The sequence below is a fragment of the Chaetodon trifascialis genome, chromosome 12 (genome assembly GCF_039877785.1).
Source record: "Chaetodon trifascialis isolate fChaTrf1 chromosome 12, fChaTrf1.hap1, whole genome shotgun sequence".
Taxonomy (NCBI): Eukaryota; Metazoa; Chordata; class Actinopteri; order Chaetodontiformes; family Chaetodontidae; genus Chaetodon; species Chaetodon trifascialis.
Window position 1 is genome coordinate 26,969,866 of NC_092067.1, and position 20,000 is coordinate 26,989,865.

Below are 20,000 nucleotides of genomic sequence, written 5' to 3' on the forward strand. Positions count from 1 at the left end.
GCCGCCGTCAGCGGCCGCGTCCCTGCGAGCGGCAGCGTGGGTCAATGAGTGTTTGTGCGGTGGCTCAGCAGAACGTGCAGAAGACACCGAGAGGACGGATAATCGCATTACGGAAGCTAACGGCTGCTTTCTCCACGCGGTGTAATGAGACGCGTGGAGCACAAAGACAGCAGGAGGCTGAGGGCTTCCCCGTCCACCGCGAGGACTCTGACGGATGCCGAGTCTCTGAGCTCAGCGATGGAGGCTGCCGCTGCGTGTCCACTGTCTCCTGTGAGAACTCATCATCCTCGTCCTCCCTCACGACCCTCAGGCCTGAGGGCGACCCACTCAGGCCAAACCGACCCCACGTCACCCCGGCAGTGTCAGTTCATGATGTCACAGCCTGCAGACAACAGAGAGCTGTTTGTTGCTGATGATGATGATGATGATGATGATGATGGGTGGTGTCTGTGGTTCCATCGCCTCGTGGGAATCGCCACTCGCCATCATTTGCCGGTGACATCACACACATCATGACAGGAAGCTGAGCAGACACTGTGTGACGCTCTTCGTCTTTAATGTCCACACTGGACACATCGACGGAGCGAGGACGCCTCTGTCCAGTGACGATGTCAATAAAGTTTATTCAACCTGCAGAGTCACTGAAGGACAAAGGCGGCGGCGCTTCGTGTACTTGTACTGTGAAAAGAGACCAAAGACAGAAACACACAGAGCCGCTGATGTGTGGAGGATGGAGACAATATGACGTCTGTTCAGCTTTAACCACACTCAAAACTACAAGACGACTACTACTACTACAGTACTAGTACTGCTACTGCCTGTCATAAGTTCTTAAAGTGGAGACGGTCCAAACCAGAACCCAACCGAACACGACACCTGGAACAAAACCAAAGTCTTTGCTCTGGAATACTACAAGAATACCACAAGAATACTACAAGAATACTACAAGAATACCACAAGAATACTACAAGAATACTACGAGAATACCACAAGAATACTGCAGGAATACTATAGGAATACTACAGGAATACTACAGGAATTCTACAAGATACTACAAGAATACCACAAGAATACTACAGGAATACTACAGGAATACCACAAGAATACTACAAGAATACTAAAGGAATACTACAAGAATACCATGAGAATACTACAGGAATACCACAAGAATACTACAGGAATACTAAAAGAATACTACAGGAATATTACAAGAATACTACAGGAATACTATAGGAATACTACAAGAATACTACAGGAATACTACAGGAATACCACAAGAATACTAAAGGAATACTACAAGAATACCATGAGAATACTACAGGAATACTACAAGAATACTACAGGAATACTACAAGAATACTACAGGAATACTATAGGAATACTACAAGAATACTACAGGAATACTATAGGAATACTACAGCAATACATGCTTGAAATCTGATGATCATCATCCATCGATCGATCGATTGATCGATCGATCGATTGATTGATTGATCAGGCCTTGTGACCTAAAACTGCACATTGACCTTCATCTAATTTATCTTTTAAAGAAGCTTCAGAGTTTCTTTGTATCAGAACGTCTGAAACGTCCAAAACGACCAATTGATTGATTGATTGATTGATTGATTGATTGATTGATTGAGTTTTATCGATCAACGATAAAAAGCTGATTTTTCAGGTTACTCATACAAACATCAGCCGTCACGGACCAACGACACAAACACGCCTCCTGATCAGCCAATGAGAGGCAGGACATCAGATACTGCACTGAAGTACAATTTTGAGGTACCTGTACGTTACATTTTGTACTATGTTGTACTTTTACTGCACGTCAGAGGGACGTCCTGTGGTTTTCACTCCCTGATGTTTACTGTAGTCTCTGTAACTCTGCAGATTCAGATCAGAAAAACAAACATCATGAACAAATACACGATCAGTAGTACCATGAAGTACCATGATACTAATGCTTCAGTACTTTGACTGGAGTAAAAATCTCTATACATGTCTCACTCTGTGGTATTACTGCGTTTGCTTCAGTACAGACGGTCTGACGTCAGCTCGTTGTCAGGAGCTGTTTGTCTCTCGTGTTGACGCTCAGCGCCTCCGCTCAGGTGAGGCCGTCGCCCAGGCGACGTGTTTCCATGTGCAGGTGTTTGTGAGCAGCTCGGTCAGAGCTCACCTGCGGCTCTGAAGGAGGAACTGAAGGACGGAGACAGGAAGGGTTTGAGGCGAGGACGCAGCGACGCGTCACAGCCCCACGCAGGTGTTCACCGCTCACACACTCATTGATCAGCGTGCTCTGATGGACGCGTGTCCCACAATGCAATGCACAGAGGAGGACTCTGCCTGAAACAAACAAACATGGACGCCTCACGGCAAGTTTAATGGAACTCTTGTCCATCAAACAACCTTTGATGGACAGGTAGTCCTCACAGACGTCCTGAGCGTCCGTCCATCAGGCGACCTGAACGCAGCGTTTACGACCAAAAGGATCATTTAAATCTAATCAGAGCGACGTCTCGTTAAATAACTAAAAACACAAACATTTCCTTTTCTTAACTGTGTTCTTGCACATTTTTAATATATTTAGTCGAAGTTTCTCTTTTTGAGCCTCTGACTGTTTTTAGTTTTGTGACGTGTTGATTGGCTGATGAACGGCTGCACTCAGTCATTTCATAAGATGAATGAAGTTCACTGAACGCATCACGAGAGCCTCTGAAGCAGAGAGCCGGTGAAGTCTAATGAACTGTGACTGTCTCTGAGTGTCTCTGAGTGTCTCTGAATGTCTCTGAATGTCTCTGACTGTCTCTGAATGTCTCTGAGTGTCTCTGACTGTCTCTGAATGTCTCTGAATGTCTCTGAGTGTCTCTGAATGTCTCTGACTGTCTCTGAGTGTCTCTGAATGTCTCTGAATGTCTCTGAATGTCTCTGAGTGTCTCTGTCTGTCTCTGAGAGGACATTTGAACGTTTTCTTAACGTCTTAAAATCCCGTTTTCTCTGTCCGAGCTGGATGAACGCAGCTGTCCGTGATGCTGAGGGCTGGTCAAGGTGAACTGATGTGAAGGGCATCTCACACACACACACACACACACGCACACACACACACACACACACACACACACACAGAGCTGAGGACACTTTCTGATGATTGTCCAGAAGCAGCAGCAGAAACCTTCTGTGTGTTCACTCACTCACTCACTCACTCACTCACTCACTCATTCATTCGTTCGTTCGTTCATATTTTCTCTCTCAGCTCACTTCAGTCTGATGAGGATGATGAACACTTCAAACTGCTGAGCTGAAGGTGGCTCCGTGCAGAGCCTTTGTGTCATTGTTCCAGACCTCCATCCTCTAACAGCGCAGACACTTCACATCTTGTCTCTCAGACCGGAGCCGCTCTGGACCTGGTCTACGGACTCACTTCAGTCCCTGCTGGTCCCTGCTGGTCCGCGGTGGGCTCGCGTTTGTGAGCTGAACTGAGCTGCACGTTCAGCGGTGGACGAGCGGCAGGAGCGCTCCAGCATAGCACACACAGCGGGAAAAACAGGGCGCAGAGCGGACTTCTTCTTACCGTTCAGGCGCGGAGGGATCCGACAGATGCTCCCGAATCTCGGCGTGAGTAAATCCCGGTGCGAGCGAAGCTGGAGACGACGCTGCCGTCTGCGTGGCTCCTCTCAGGCGCTCCGGTGACTCCGAGCTGCCGCCGCCGCCGCCGCTGCTGCCTCCGGTACGACGGAACCCGGGGGCGCGTCCCCGAGAGAGCGCCGTGCACGACGACCGAGCGGTGGAGCCCGGGACAGCGGGGACAGAGAGCGCATGAACCGGGTTCTGAGCGAGCACGGGCCGGCTCTTCACATATGTTCACGATCCATAACCTATAATTCATTCATCCTGAGTGTCCGTGCTGGAATCTGATTGGTCTGTTCTGTGCACGTTCCACATTTGCGATTTGTGATATTAAATGATCAATAAAGCTGATTGATTGATTAAATCCGTCATAAACTCGTGAGATAAACAAACATTATTGATAAGGATCTTTTTTGTTTATTTTGGGGGCTTTTCTAGCCTTTATACAGAGACAGCTGAAGGTATGACAGGAGAGGGGGCGGGGCGGGGGGGGCGACACGCAGCACATGAGCCGCAGGTGGGAGTCGAACCTGCGGCCACCGCAGAGCACTGACAGCCGCGACACATGCGCCCTGATAAGGATCAATTTGTTGACGGTGTTAGCATGTTGATGTCTCAGGTGTTTACCATGTCCGCCATCTTACTTTAGCATGTTAGCATGCTAACAGAGCCCAGGTGAGGCTGAACGTCATTGATCCTGCAGGTATTTGATCATAAAGCATTGAACACGAACACGTTGGCCTGATGGTGGCGCTGGATGAAAAATCAGAGATCAATAAAGTTTTACAGTTCATCCTGAGGGGAGCATGAATCAGCTAACAGCTAACAGCTGTGTTATTTTAACAGCTGCTCTCACATGACGTCACATGACCCTTGCTGTGTAGGGCAGGAAGTGATTTTTTTCTGCAATGGAAACACTAACACACACTCAAAATGCAGATGTTTGTGTCGTTTACTGTCGCTCAGATCGATCAAACCAAGAAACCACGAGGAGCTTTTATCGAGCACCAACATGTTTTCATAAGAGGGACAGATGTCAGCAGTCAGAGGAGCAGCGTGGGCTGACGGTGGACATTGGTTTTAAATCTGACAGCTACAAACAACACGACGAACTCGTGTTCAGTCAGCGTTAACGGCTTCACAGAGGACACATGAACGCGAATAACGTTCTCTGTCTTGTTTCCAGACTCTTCAGCGGCCTTTCACCGAGCAAACCGCAGTAACGTAAACGGCATCGTGCAGCGCCGCGGCGCTGAACGTTTGCTGCTCGTTAATCCGTTAACAGACAATTAAACTAAGAAACAGACGACAGTCATCAGGAGCACTTTGGTCTCGAGGTCGTGGAGCGACCGCCAACAGGAAACTGTCCGTCTCCAGACTTTGGTCTGCTTCCTTTTGTTTCCTCCAGCAGAGCAGAGTCTGACCTCTCGTCTACGCTCAAGTTCTCACGTCAACAAACGTCTTGTTCCTTTAACCTTTGACCCCAGAAGACGTTTTTGGAGTCAACCAGCAACAACATCATCACAACATGTGAGAGGACGTGTCCTCAAGGCCGAACCCTCTCTCTGAATGTGAAACTGCATAAAGATGTGTACTGTGTGTACTGTGTGTACTGTGTATGTTGTGTATATTGTGTATGTTGTGTGTACTGTGTATATTGTGTGTATTGTGTGTGTTGTGTATGTTGTGTATATTGTGTGTGTTGTGTATGTTGTGTATATTGTGTATATTGTGTGTATTGTGTGTATTGTGTATGTTGTGTGTATTGTGTGTGTTGTGTGTATTGTGTATGTTGTGTGTATTGTGTGTGTTGTGTGTATTGTGTATGTTGTGTGTATTGTGTATGTTGTGTGTATTGTGTGTGTTGTGTGTATTGTGTATATTGTGTGTATTGTGTATGTTGTGTGTATTGTGTATGTTGTGTGTATTGTGTGTGTTGTGTGTATTGTGTGTGTTGTGTATGTTGTGTAATACCTGTGCTGTGTGTTGTGGTCACCTGTGCAGGTACGCCTCCTGCGTGCGGCCTGATGATGAACTCGCTCTGACAGCGGAGACGACCGTGAGCTCCAGAGGACAGAGGACAGGAAGCAGAGCAGACGTCCACCGAGGCCACTCGTCATACATGAAGCACGTCATGTGACCTGAAACACGCAGCACACGAGAAGCTGTTCAACCACTGCAGGTGAGTTTGGACTGAGGAGACGAGGACAAAATGAACTGTCCACTGCTCAAAGAGGGACATCCATACTGAAGAGACACTTTAAGACAAACATCCACCCGCTGAGCTTTAAGACGCGCTGCATGAGGACGGACAGATGTTTTATTCACGTGTTGAACAGCTCAGAGCGTTACTGTCTGTCTCTGACGGTCCAGCGTCTTTTAGGAGGACACTGACTGTAAAGACAAACAGAAATGTTTATCGATGTGATCAGTGATAAACCTGTTTCAGCCCTGAGGACTGTCTGCAGGGGTTTCTTTCAGGTAGGACGGCTGAGAGTGAAACACAAAGTGATCAGCTGATCAATCAGAAAGTGATCAGCTGATCAATCAGAAAGTGATCAGCTGATCAATCAGAAAGTGATCAGCTGATCAATCAGAAAGTGATCAGCTGATCTGATCCTCTCTGACACAAACTGACCTGAGAACAGCTCAGAGTCAGTATGCTGAATGTTTTTCATTGATCTCTGTAAATATCTGCTGATTGTGAATCTGATGCAGCGACAGTTTCACAGACTGAAGGATGGAACGCTCCAGAAACACCTGATTGGATCATTCCACAGGTGAACAGGCTGACTGTGAACACATGACTGGATGAAGGAGGTGAACACATGAACTCAGAGACCACAGCTGACTGACGGCTACAACTAAACTCACATTAACATTAATTAACATTTTTGTCGGCTCGTCTCTGCTCAGCACTGCGGAGGCTGGACGTCAGACAGGCTGGACAAGATGTCCCCCCCTTGTCCTGAGTGGACATGTGTGGACATTTGTGCACGTGGACGTGGACATGTTTGTGCTTTATTGACCTGAAAAATCTCTTCTTGTTACTTTGTTGAATTTGTAGAAAAACGTGTTTTTGACAGAATATAAAAACAAACCAAACTGCTGAAATATGAAAATGAAAGAATATTTTACTGTGACGTCTCTTTAGGAGGACGGACATGGACGCAGCAGGTGATGGAGGGCTGAGGATGATGAAGCTGGTGAAGGTGAAGCCTGAGCTGGTCTCTGGCGCCTCCTGCTGGCCAGCTTTAACTTTAAATACGCTTCAGAGCTACAACATGACACACTTTGATCTACTGTCAAATACTGAATCCTTACTGCGTACTGTGAAGTACAATCACTACAGCGGAAGTATTCAGATCCTTCACTTCATAATAAAGTACTAATACCACAATCCGTTACAAGCAAAACTCCTGCAATAAACGTGTTATTTAAGTCAAAGTACAAGAGTATAATCAGGAAAATGTCAAAGAACACAATGCAGAAAAATGTTCCAAGTACTTTGAGTATTTTCTACTTCTACACTACATTTCCTGACAGCTTCATTTACTCCATAAATTAATCTGAATACGATGAAAACAAATCAGGATTCTTTGTCATAAATTAAACTAGTTTATACAAGAACAGCTGAAACGAACAGTCGACTGATCATCTGTTATTTTAATGGTTTATTGATCTCTGCTGTGGAGTCATGTGATGTTCGATCTTCTCAGACGTCTGATTGGCTGCTTTTCCTCTCAATCATCTCAATGTGTTTGGAATCCTGTGGACCAAACAAACATGGTGAAGGCGTCACTTTGAGACCACGTTTAACACTGTGTTCACAACGTCTCCAAAGCAAACGATCAGAGACAAGAGGACAAGAGACACAGGGGACACAAGGATCTACAGAGACAAGAGGACAAGAGACACAGGGGACACAAGGATCTACAGAGACAAGAGGACAAGAGACACAGGGGACACAAGGATCTACAGAGACCAGAGACAAGAGGACAAGAGACACAGGGGACACAAGGATCTACAGAGACAAGAGGACAAGAGACACAGGGGACACAAAGATCTACAGAGACCAGAGACAAGAGGACAAGAGACACAGGGGACACAAGGATCTACAGAGACCAGAGACAAGAGGACAAGAGAAACAGGGGACACAAGGATCTACAGAGACAAGAGGACAAGAGACACAGGGGACACAAGGATCTACAGAGACCAGAGACAAGAGGACAAGAGACACACTTTACTGCTCTGAGGACTTGTACTGCCAACCCTTCAAGTACATTTTACTCATTAAACTAACACAGCGAAGTAACATGTTCAATGCAGGACTTTACAGTGTAGTATTAGTACTTTTACCTCAGTAACACATCTGAATACTTCCTCAGTCACTGCGCTGCAGCCTGCTCGTCTTCTTCAGGTGTTTTTCAGCCTGTTGGTTCACACGCTGAGATTTCCTTTTCAAAGATTCATTATTTCATCATCGTCCTCCTGAACTTCCCAAAGAGCCTCGAGTCAAAGCCACAAACTGTGAGTTCAGCGTAACACTGATGAGTCAGCGTAACGCTGATGAGTCAGCGTAACGCCGATGAGTCAGCGTAACGCCGATGAGTCAGCGTAACGACAGCGTTATTTCTCTCTGAGGAGTTTTTGCTTCTTTGTGACGACAGCGCGGCTGACAAACAGCACCGGGAACTTCCTGCACCTTCCAGTTCATCAGGTGAGTCAGTCAGGTGGTAGAGTCGCACACGCGCTCGTGCACACACGTGCACACACACACTCAGAGAAACAGGAAGCTTCAGTCTCTGTGTCTTTGTCCTCTCTTCGTCATCCCAAACTTTTAGAGACAGAATTCTCCTTTTGATTGGACGATAAGCTCTCAGCTGAACGTTCACTTCCTGCTTGCTGCTGGATCTTTGACCCGCCGCTATAAACTGGTCCTGATGGTCCTGATGGACAGTCAGGTCAAGCGAGGCCAGGATCCAGTGAAGTCCAGCTCCTGCTGGTCCGTGCTGCCAGAGGCTCGCGTTCCCACGCTGTCTGCTGGTTATTCCTCAGGTGAGTCAGGTGAGTCAGGAGGACTCAGCGTCCTCTCATTACTGAAACCTGTGTGGCTTTAGAGGTCTCACCTCCTCACAGGAGACTGTCTGGTCCACCAAAGCTGTGTCCTCCTTCCAGAAGACACAGTGACTCCTGTCCTGATGCTACATCAACATGTCCAACATTTCAGAAAACTGTCAGAGACGTGAGAGCCTTCATCAGAGAGGTGACAAGACGAAGACGAACGACTGGACAGAAGACAGAAAGACAGAACAGACCAATGATCTGCTCACTTTGACTCAGCACAGCAGACAGACACAAACCAACAGACACAAACCAACAGACACAAACCAACAGACACAAAACCAACAGACACAAACCAACAGACACAAACCAACAGACACAAAACCAACAGACACAAACCAACAGACATAAAACCAACAGACACAAACCAACAGACACAAACCAACAGACACAAACCAACAGACACAAAACCAACAGACACAAACCAACAGACACAAAACCAGAGAGACACAAAACCAACAGACACAAACCAACAGACACAAAACCAACAGACACAAACCAACAGACACAAACCAACAGACACAAACCAACAGACACAAAACCAGAGAGACACAAAACCAACAGACACAAAACCAACAGACACAAAACCAACAGACACAAAACCAACAGACACAAAACCAACAGACACAAACCAACAGACACAAAACCAGAGAGACACAAAACCAACAGACACAAACCAACAGACACAAACCAACAGACAGAGAGCCAAAAGCCAAAACTTCAGTTAAACTGAATCAAACAGTAAATTCTGTTTCCTGCCTCTAAAATGTGAAAGTGAAAGGAAAGAAGAGGAGGAGGAGGAGGAGGAGGAGGAGGAGGAGGAGGAGGAGTTTGGTGAAGGGTGAGGAAGATTCTCCATGAAGTCTGAGGAAGACGTTTGTCTCTTTGTTCTTGATAATGTGACGGGGTGAGCGGCTGTGGACGTGTCCAGATAAACGTGTCTTATAATGAACACAGCTCAGTGTCACAGACGCTCCAGTGTTTGACACGTCTGTCTCGCTCTGGAAGCTTGTTTCTGTGTCTCAACACCACTAGCTGTCCTCAGAGGACAAAGTTCTGTCCTTCAGAAGACTTCAAATGTGTAGTAATTTAAAGTAATTCTGGTATTTTTAAACCTTTTTCCAGGTTTTTGGGTCTAAATGAAGCAGCTGAGTCTACGCTATTTGACTCTGTTCTACGAAGCTGCAGTGGGTTTGTTCATGTTTACTGTCATGTTGTTGTTGTTTGTTTGTTTTGTTGTCCAGGTTGAAAAATAAGGTACTTCTTCCTCAGACACACAGCGGTGCTCAAAGGCACGTTCACTGTTTTATGGATGAAAAACAGGAAGGAGCTTCAGAAGCGACCGTCTGGAGCTGCTCTGAGGCTCTCTGTGGTCTTTTTGTCTCTCAGTCTGGGGTCTTGCTCTTGTGTAAGAGGGTGGAGGCCCCCATGTGTTCAGGGGCCCCGTGTCTCCTAATCTGATCTGATTGGCTGTTTGGAGTCCTACAGATCAGCTGTTGGTTATTTCTCATTAGAGCACTCAGAGCTGTTTGTTTGTTTGTTTGTTTGTTTGTTTGTTTGTTTGTTTGTGTCTCTGAATAAAGTTTGATTCAAACAGACTCCAGTTTCTCTCTTTTCTGCTCATTTCACAAAGCTTCTTTAAACTGGGCCGCAGTGGAAATCTTCTGTCTCCTGTGGTTCCAGTCCGCCAGCAGAGGCGGGGGGAGCGGCCCGGGACCGGATCCACAGGCCGGGTCGGACTTTCCAGTGTGGGCGGAGCGACGCTGCGGCAGGAAGTGCAGAGCCGCGGAGTTTCTCGGCCGTGTTCCTGTCAGACCTCCATGAAGCAGCACAGACGCGTCCACGAACCCTGACTGTGAGCTTTCCTCCCGGCTGTCCGCGATGTGTGAGGCTGTCCTGGTGGATCTGGTTCACGGCTGCTGTGCGACATGCACCGGCGCGTCTCTGCTGGAGGAATCCGCATCAGAGCCGCATGTGTTCCTGCTGTGCGGGAGAAGTCAGGGGGACGCAAACAGCCTGTCAGACAAGACTCTCAGCGCGTCCGGGACCGTGCACGTCCTGGACTCCGCCTCCACTGCCGAGTGTCTCTACCGATTCAAGCAGACCGTGGACCGGCTGGACCTAAGCTCCGTCAGGGTCCTCACGTCCCCGCGGGGCCGAGACGTGCTGCGTCGGTACCAGGAGCAGCTTTTCACGGCCGTGTACACCTTTGAGTACAAGGTGAAGCCCGTGGACAGCCTCACCTGTCCGAGCTGCAGCGACTCCGCCCACACGGACTCACCTGGTGAAGGAGTCGTAGAAGAAGAAGTGTCGGCGTTCCTGCAGCAGCTGCCCGGCCTGCAGGGAGAGGTCACAGTCCTGCAGTCAACACTGATTCCAGGTCGGTTTGCATGAACACATGAAGGTATTTACAGTCTGCTGCATGTGGAGGTAAATTACAAAACAAACAAACAAACAAACAATTATGACAGAGCTGTGGAGTCAAAGGACCATAAAGCAATCAAATCAATCATAAACTTTAATGAAATTGCACAAAATAACGCAGCCAGTAATACATGATTGCGCAGTATCTGGACAGCGGACCAGAAGAAAATCAAGTATTCATGCTGTGAAAATAAAATAAAAACGTGCTGGCTGAACGTCCCTGAGTGACAACAGACCTCCTGCTGACGGTTCGCTGGTTGTTTTTGTCAGAATAATATTACAGATGACCCGGTCTGACAGAAGCTGAGCCCGTACCAAACCTCATTTAGAAAAGACTGTTTTTACTGTGAGTGGAGCGGCCTGACAGATTCACCTTCTTACAAACTGCTCTGAGCTCAGCTGCATGTTCAATGGCTGTTATTCACTCTGTCTGTTCTCCTTAGTATTAAAGGTCTCAGTGTGATCTGTTGGCAAGGTGTTGCTCTATATGAACATATAATAATTTTATAAAATTAATAAATTAAATAAAGTTCCATTTGTTAAAGTGACAGATTTTTGAATGGAGATTGGTGTGAAACATGCATCACTTCCTCTGTCTGCGTCTCTCAGACTGTTTCGGCCATGGCTTCAGTACTCGGACAGGCGGCGTGTCCTACGTCCCGACTCTGTCCTCCTTGAATCTGTTCAGCAGCAGGAGCAGGAGGGACCCCGGGGCCGTCGTGCAGGAGAACAGACGCCGCCTGGCCCTCCGTGCTGGTTTCCACCATCAGCTGCTGCGTCTGGTCAAGGTACTGAACTGTCGTCACGTGAGAGCCGCTGACTGAGTCCTCCTGTGTGCTCTGCCGCCTCATTTGATGCACATTGAAAATACTCCGTTTCCACCAAAGAGGACAGAGACAACAGAGGCTCTTTACATCTCAGACAGTCTGCTTCATGCGTGAAGCTCTCCGATGTGTCGGCCTGTTTCCTGCAGGTGAACCACGCCAACGACGTCTGGGTTCTGGGGAAGGCCGAGCCGGAGAGCTACGACGCCATGCTGACCAATCAGACCGGGGTGGTTTTAGCCGCTCCGGGAGCCGACTGCATGCCGATCCTGTTCGCTGATCCAGTGTTAAAGGTCATCGCCGTCGCTCATGCAGGTCGATGTTCCTTTCATTTGTTTCCAGAACATTTAAAACATCCTCAGGTGTTCAAGTAGCTAAAGCTGTCTTATAAATGTGGCACAAGTACTTCAGAATTGTACTTAGTTACAGTACTTGAGTAAATGTACTTCGTTAACTTCCACCACTGCTCAGGTTGGAGAGGGACCCTGATGGGGGTTGCTGTGGAGACGGTGGAGGCCATGATGAGGGAGTTTGGTTGCCGTGCGAGCGACATCGTGGTGGCGGTGGGGCCGTCGGTGGGTTCGTGTTGCTTCACCCTGGACAAAGATCACGCGGGGGACTACAGCCGCATCCATCCGGACTGCGTCACTGACCCAGAATCAGCCAGACCACACGTCAGCATCCGCCTCGCCAACAGGTAGCTCAGCCTGACTGCAGAGCTCAGATCAGATCTGCTCTGTCTCTTAATATCAAAGGAACTACAGCTCCCATGATGCTCTGGGGTATGTAAACAGGTAACATAACGATGATGAGCTGTGGGCAACACATTTCCTGGTTTATCGTATTTTGTCAAATTGCTGAATGAGCTGCTAGCGGCTCGCGTTAGCGTGGACAGACAGTCGACTCACAAACGCGATGAAGCGTCTTTATCACTGATCTCTGAGCAGATTTATGGACGTTTATTCACTATGCACATGAGAGATGATGACGCTGTGCTGTCAAATATCCAACCTCCCGCCTCAGAGTTCTCCTTCAGAGGGTCGGCGTCCTGCCGGAACACATCCACGACGACACGTCGACGGAGCGGCCCTGCGTGACGCCCTGCACCTCCTGCCACCCCGAAGCCTTCTTCTCTCACGTCAGAGACGGAACCAACTTTGGCACCCAGGTGGGCTTCCTGTGGATCAAAGGAACGGCAGACCAGGCCGGACCCCTGGCAGGACAGCCGGTCTGGGGGGGGGGGGGGGGGGGGGGCAAATCACTGCAGGAGAAACTGTGAAAACACATGCCTCTACTTTACATCCAGAGGTGGAGTGTAACCAAGTGTCTACTCAAGTGACGCCGACGTTTGAGGTACTTGTACTTTGTTGAAATGAGCTCCACCTCAAACAGCTCCAACAGGAACGTCCTGCTGTGACATGCATGAGGAGACAGTGATCTACAGAGACAAGAGGACAGCAGTCACAGGGGACACTTTAAGTCCATTTTCCTGATTTTACTTCCATGCTTTTAGTAATATTTTCAATACGGAACTTTTGCCTGTAACAGAGTATTTACACACTGTGGTATTAGTACTTTTACTTCAGTGTACTTCCACTGTTCTGTCTGATTAAAGGTTACGGTGAAATGTTGAACAGTTTATTGATGTTAATGTTGAATAAATGTTAACTGCTGTTAAAGTCAAACTTGATTTCATTGAACAGAACAAATTAAGATCAGCAGCTGCTGTTAATGTGCCTGTAATGAGCAGTTCAGGTGCAGGTGGGAGATGTGGGAAATTCGGCCGCTGTGAGTTAATTAGTAGCTAAACTCTGGAGAATCTCTGGTGACGTTTGTCTCCTGGAGACAAACATCCTGTTCTCTGAACAGAGAGACAGTAAAGTCCTCTGTTTTTGGTCGAAACAGCATTAATGCCTAAAAACAAACTTATTTTAACGGATTAGTGACAGAAGAAAAGTCAGAAACTGATAGAAATGTTCAAGCAGGTCAGGAAGCAGCTGGAAACACGCAGATAAAACACACCTGATGACCTGATCAAAACAAGACAACACAGACGTCTCTGGGATACAGACTCATTTATTCTGACAAATGTCTCCAAGTTGTCTTGATTTGTCTTAAAAAGCAGCCCTTTTTCTAAAAACCAATAAATAAAAACGATTAGCTGAGTGATGCAGTGTTTCTAAACAGGAAATCCTGCTGAACGCCTCGACTTTCCACAGACGTTTCAAACAAAGTCCTCGACTTCAGTCTTCTTCACAGTAAATATCTTCATCACAGAAACAACATGAGAGCAGAACCTCCTGCAGGCAGTCAGCCTGAGCTGAAGTCCAGCTGATCTGAGGTCAGATCGTCTCTCAGCCTGCTGCACACTGACGGCATCGACACAGAGCTCACAAACAAACAGCTGTAAACATCTGTGTTTGACAAACCAGCAGCAGACTGAGATCCACTTAAACATCTGAAAGACATGGACAGACAGGAGGACACGACGGGTGAGGACACGACAGACAGGAGGACACGACAGACAGGAGGACACGACGGACAGGAGGACGCGACGGGTGAGGACACGACGGACAGGAGGACACGACGGACGAGGACACTACATTTGTTGGATTCAATAAATAAATAAAACATAAAGTCAGATTCTCTTCAGTTCACTTTCAGGCTGTTTTGTTTCATCTCAACAGAACAACCGTGAAGCCACAATAAAAGACAACAGAAGAAGAGTTTCAGTGGAGCGACCTGCAGCATTTTCAATGAGACCTGCTAATAAAGTTCCAGCGCTGCCTTTGAAACGGTACGAGTGACAGAATCGACTCAAAGGTTCGTTTACGCTCAAACGCAACAAGTTGTTGTTTAAGATGTGGAAAAGAAATCAGACCTGCAGCGTCTTTACAGAGAGGAGGAGCTCAGCCACCGCGAGGAGCTTCAACCACCGCGAGGAGCTTCAACCACCGCGAGGAGCCTCAGCCACCGCGAGGAGCCTCAGCCACCGCGAGGAGCTTCAACCACCGCGAGGAGCCTCAACCACCGCGAGGAGCCTCAGCCACCGCGAGGAGCCTCAGCCACCGCGAGGAGCCTCAACCACCGCGAGGAGCCTCAGCCACCGCGAGGAGCCTCAGCCACCGCGAGGAGCGTCAGCCACCGCGAGGAGCTTCAACCACCGCGAGGAGCTTCAACCACCACGAGGAGCTTCAACCACCACGAGGAGCTCAGCCACCAGGAGGTGCCTCAGCCATCGCTCCACCGTCAGCCTATGTGAACATGAAGTTCATTAAACAGGAAGTTGTGACAGAGTCTCATCCTTCCTGTGCTGCTGTCCTCATTCAGCTTCAGGAAGTGAACTAACAAACATTGAAGAGCTCAAATGAAGCAAACACAAGCTTCCTCCCACAGTGACTACAACCAATCAGAACTGACCCATAATGCATTTCACCGTACAGACCGCAGAGCTCAGATCAATGAAACAACACATGCGTAATAAAACAACCCGAGTGTCTTTCAGCGGGACAAACGTTTAGTCCATGATCCTGCAGGACGAAGACGCCTGTTGGTGTCTGGAGCTTTAGTTTTGGTTTGGTGGCTCAGGTTTGAAGAAATCTGCTGCTGAAAGCGTCTCAGCACAACGCGGCGAGAGGCAGCAAACAGTCCTGATCCAGGACCGTCACTTCATTAAACAGCTAAGCAGTGCTACGACCAGCGCGTCGTCAGCATGTCTGCGCAGCCAGTCGTGGCTTCATGTTTGCGCTTTGTTTTTCGTTAACTAACGCAGGCCTGATGTCGCTGTAGAGGCATGAGGACGATGGACGCTTCAGTGTCACAGATCGATCGGTTTGTCATTCGAGAGTCGACGCCGCTGAGTGACCAAACATTTTGATTTGGATGTAAAACCAACGAACAGATGAAACTGACTGACATCAGCCGGTTTGGAGCAGCTTCTGCTTTTCCATCCTCAAACGTTAAAGCGCCGACACGTGACGACCAACAATCTTCATCATCGTCATCAAACTATGGCTTGTTCAGGTTTCCACCGTTTGGATGTTCATGGCTTGTTCTTCCTCTCCTGACAGTCTGTTGGTCCAGTCGTCTCTCTGCGGTCAAATATGAAAAAAAAAACAGGAAAATCTGTCCCAGCAGGACGCCGGCGTCCAGCTGGCGGCTCGACCGATGCTTTCAAACCATCTGATTGGTCCATCTCACTGTCAGTCAACATGTCAAAGGTCCTTCTGAGCAACACGAGCTGTCGTGTTTAAAGGTCACTGAATGCTTTCCTGTGAGCTCAGAGCTCTGATCTGGAACAAAGGTTTGTGGTTTGACTCTCACCTGTTTGTTTATTGATTATCAGGCTGTTGTGAGCTCAGTTTCAGCACCTGATTGGCTGTTTCTGTTCTGATCAGCTCTAATGATCCACGTTACATAACGTCCAAACAGTCCTGATGACTTGTCTGCATCCGAGGGGAGAGGCTGACAAACAGAAGCAGCTTCTTCAGTTCACCGCTCGACATTAAACCATCATCATCCTCCTCGTCCTCCTCCTGTCCGAGTTGGACACGTCTGGACCTCGTCGTCCCGAACACGACATCAGAAGCTTCTGCTGAGACAGCAACAGGAAGCTGGAGACAGAGGACAGAGGACGGACTCTGACCCTGAAGCGTCTCTTTGCTCCAACGTGTCGGATTCACTGCGAAACGTCGCCTGATGGTTTGAATAAGCCACGTCAGCCCGTTCTGCTGTGTGAGATCAAAGATCACAAAGATGAGTGAAAGCAACAGTTCCACTCTGCTAGAAGTCAGAAGCTGTCCGGATGACTCAATCTGGACTCTGGACACTGAAGACCAAAGCTGGTGGTCCGTGGTTCAGCATGAGGCCCAGTGACGTCCTGCAGGCTCTGATTCAGTTATTCACATCTGTCCTGCTGCTGTCATCAGTCCAGCTGACCTGAGATCAGCTGCTGAGTTTGTGCTGATCTGTCTCAGTGTGGACAGTGCCGCTGACCTGCGGTCCAGTCCAGCTCCAGGTGTCCTCAGAGGGACAAACACTTTGACGGACTCGCTCTGGAGCTTCAGTCTGGATGAATGGTCTCAAAGTTTCTGAGGATGACTTCATGTTGACTGACAGTGAGCTGCTTCATTCTGCTCATTTTAGCACCTGTGTCACACTGAGATGTTCCTATTTTTTTGTCCATGCAGTCCAATAAGACAGCAGAGCACCAATCACAGACAGCAGCTTCCAGAACGCCCATGACAGTGAATCATCTCCTTCGTTGGTGTTCTGGTGGATCATTCAGGCGTCACGTCTACTGAGACGCGTTTAAGTACAAAAGCCTTATGAATTTGAGCCGACGCTGATGCCAAACCTCAGGTGTGACCTTTGACCCCTGCTGCTGCTGCTGTTTGTCATGTGGAAGCTAAACTGATCCCTGCTCTGTGGACCTTTACATGGAAACACACCTGATCTTCACACAGTCGTCACTCTAAACTCCCACAGATTTATTCTGCTCATGAATGCCACATGAAGTCTGGAAGTCGTGGATTTAAACTCAAGTGATCTGTTGGTGTCGTATTAATATTTCCAGTTTTCTGGGTAAAACTTTAAAAAATAAACTTTAGAGTTACCTCCGGCTGCCACCGGGGGGCACCAGACCACACACACCCTCACGCTGTCACAGGAAGTACACTGACCTTTAAAAAACGAGTTTGTGACTTTACATCCAGACTCACAAACCGTCATGAATGATCCACTTCCTGTCAGAGAGCACCAGGTGGCGCCGTGGCCCACATGTCCTCCTGGTGTGTTTGGGCCAATCAGAGACAGCCGGCAGAGGAAATCCTCTTTGAATCGGCTTCGTTCGGTCAGTTCGTCGTGTCTTCAAATGTTTGAGCGATCTCTGATCAGAACTCATCTCCAGTCACAGCAAGAAGGAAAAAAGACTTTCATGAAGGACGACAATCTGAAGTTAAAGAAGTGAATTCTGGGTAGAAACGCTTTCTGCTGCCACATAAAAAACCGAAAAGACGAGATGTGTCCAGTCTGCTGCCGCCAGCCGTGAAACGATCAGACCACTGATGATTCACCAGATCAACACCTGAAGGAGCGTCAGCGCAAACATCCCTGACAGCGTCAGTCGTTTGAGGGCAGGAAGAGGAGGAGGAGGTCCTGAGGAACGAGCGACGAAGAGGGAAATGCAGACGAAGAACTTCGGAATGAAGACAGAAGGAAAGAAGGAGAGGAGGAGGAGGGGAAGCTTAGATCCACAGAGGACGACAGGTGAGTGTTCAGGTCAGGAAAAGTCCAGCTACCTACGTGCGTGTGTGTGTGCATGTGCGTGTGTGTGTGTGTGTGTGTGTGTGTGTGTGTGTGTGTGTGCGTGTGCGTGTGCGTGTGTGTCATCAGCTGCAGTGGCAGAGCAGCAGTCCGGCCACTAGGGGGAGCAGGTTGAGCAGCAGGAGCCACAGAGTGATGGCCAGACCTGGAGAGCTGGAGCAGGGATCTGAAAGAGGAAGCAGACTGAGCTGAACGGCTGCCTGTACTCCAGCTGCCAGAGTCAGTTCTCATCACTAATAATCAATAATTATCATCGATGATTCCTGATAATCAAAGCTGAACCCCAAAGAAAGTTCACGAGCAGCTGAAGATCATCTAGATTCAGGAAACATCCCATTATTTACATCTCAGTCATGATAATCGACACCAGGTGATCGGAGTGGAACGCCAGAGAAGACAGCAGAAGACAGAAAAATCAAATACCTGATCGTGAAAAATCAATAAATAACTTCTTTTCCTTTTGTCCAAATTTTCATGTATTTGTTGTATCTATATATTTCGTTTTTGATTTGAATCTTTATTTATTTTTAGTCTTTTTCATTTCTCATATTATTTTGTTAATTTACTTTTTCTTTTTTCCTTTAAATGTTTTTTTAAATTGGCATTTTTACGTTTTTTAATCATTATTTTTACTTCATGTATTTTCTCTGTTTTTCTTATGCTAGCAGTTCTGAGGATTTACAGCAGCACTTTGATCTAAAAGCTAACATTAGCATGCTAACATGCACACAGTGATAATGCTAACATGTTCACCATATCAGCTTAGCTTGTTAGCATGCTAACATCTGCTAATTAGCACTATTAGATTTTTTTAAAGATTGATCAGATTTCGATCTTCATGGTGACGTCGGCGGCTTCCATCAGGAATAACTTAAACTTAAATAACAAAATAAGCTCCCTTGTATTTTTTGGAATGAATGCATTATTTCTTCATTTGATGGTTTCCCTTTAATAAAATTCTGGCTTTGTTCACCTCAGCTAACATCTGAGCAGCTTCCGTGCCATCCTGTCCACCAATAGGAACAGGCTGCAGAAGCATCAGCTGACACTTTGCATGTAAACATGTGAGGTGAGGGTGGATGACACTGACCAATGGGGTTACTCCTGGAGGTGTTAATGGGCGGGAGCTGGTGGGGGAGCGGGCAGTCGTCACAGAAGTCGGTGCAGGCGGGGCAGATGAGGACGCCATTGTAAACCCAGTCGCTGACTCGCACGCTGACGCTCAGCAGCTGACCTTTCCGGATGCAGCGGAAGGAGCGATCCTGAACGTACACCGTCAGGCCCTGAGCCGAGCACGACACCTAGACACGATTTGAGAGTCTGAGCGTGAGCGACGTCTGACGGCGAGGAAAACAAACTTACAAACTGCTGAGAAGTGTGTCGTCGGCACCTTGTAGCACCCGGAGCCCCAGTCTGGGTACGTCATCTTCCTGGTGCACTGCTCCATGACAAAGGCCGACTTCTGGTACAGACACACGGAGTCCGGCCCATACTGCTCCGCCCCGTAGTTCCTCCACCAGTCTGAACACACACACACACACACACACACACACACACACACACACACACACACACACACACACACACACACACACACACACACACACACACACACACACACACACGATTACAGAGAGCACTGGAGACAGCAGTCAGTGTCACAACACATTTCAGTCA

At 47.9% G+C, this 20,000-nt stretch overlaps 3 protein-coding genes across 6 annotated transcripts in view; 1 reads left to right on the plus strand and 2 right to left on the minus strand.

Annotated features, from left to right (window-relative positions):
- Positions 1-3,788, minus strand: part of enox1 (ecto-NOX disulfide-thiol exchanger 1) — an 84,257-nt gene extending 80,469 nt beyond the window's left edge. For 2 of the 3 annotated variants that reach the window (XM_070975605.1, XM_070975606.1), the window contains exon 1: positions 3,572-3,788. The gene's annotated coding sequence lies outside the window, so the exon portion shown is untranslated. Of the gene's footprint in view, positions 1-3,561 lie in introns of all 3 variants that reach the window. The other variant, XM_070975607.1, reaches the window with a different exon arrangement.
- A 6,708-nt stretch (positions 3,789-10,496) lies between these two features.
- On the plus strand, positions 10,497-13,682 carry lacc1 (laccase (multicopper oxidoreductase) domain containing 1). The gene is made up of 5 exons (XM_070976094.1): positions 10,497-11,131; positions 11,785-11,963; positions 12,149-12,314; positions 12,471-12,696; positions 13,023-13,682. The coding sequence occupies exons 1-5, from the start codon at positions 10,633-10,635 to the stop codon at positions 13,276-13,278; spliced, it is 1,326 nt and encodes a 441-aa protein (XP_070832195.1). The 5' UTR covers positions 10,497-10,632; the 3' UTR covers positions 13,279-13,682.
- Positions 13,683-14,064: 382 nt separating this feature from the next.
- lmln (leishmanolysin-like (metallopeptidase M8 family)) overlaps positions 14,065-20,000 on the minus strand; it is a 13,188-nt gene continuing 7,252 nt past the window's right edge. Inside the window, exons 14-16 of one of the 2 annotated variants that reach the window (XM_070975604.1) lie at positions 19,714-19,844; positions 19,414-19,624; positions 14,065-18,489 (exon numbers count right to left, since the gene is read on the minus strand). In XM_070975604.1, coding sequence (XP_070831705.1) covers positions 18,389-18,489; positions 19,414-19,624; positions 19,714-19,844 — 443 coding nt within the window. In that variant the 3' untranslated portion in view covers positions 14,065-18,388. The remainder of the gene's footprint in view (positions 18,490-19,413; positions 19,625-19,713; positions 19,845-20,000) is intronic. The other variant, XM_070975603.1, reaches the window with a different exon arrangement.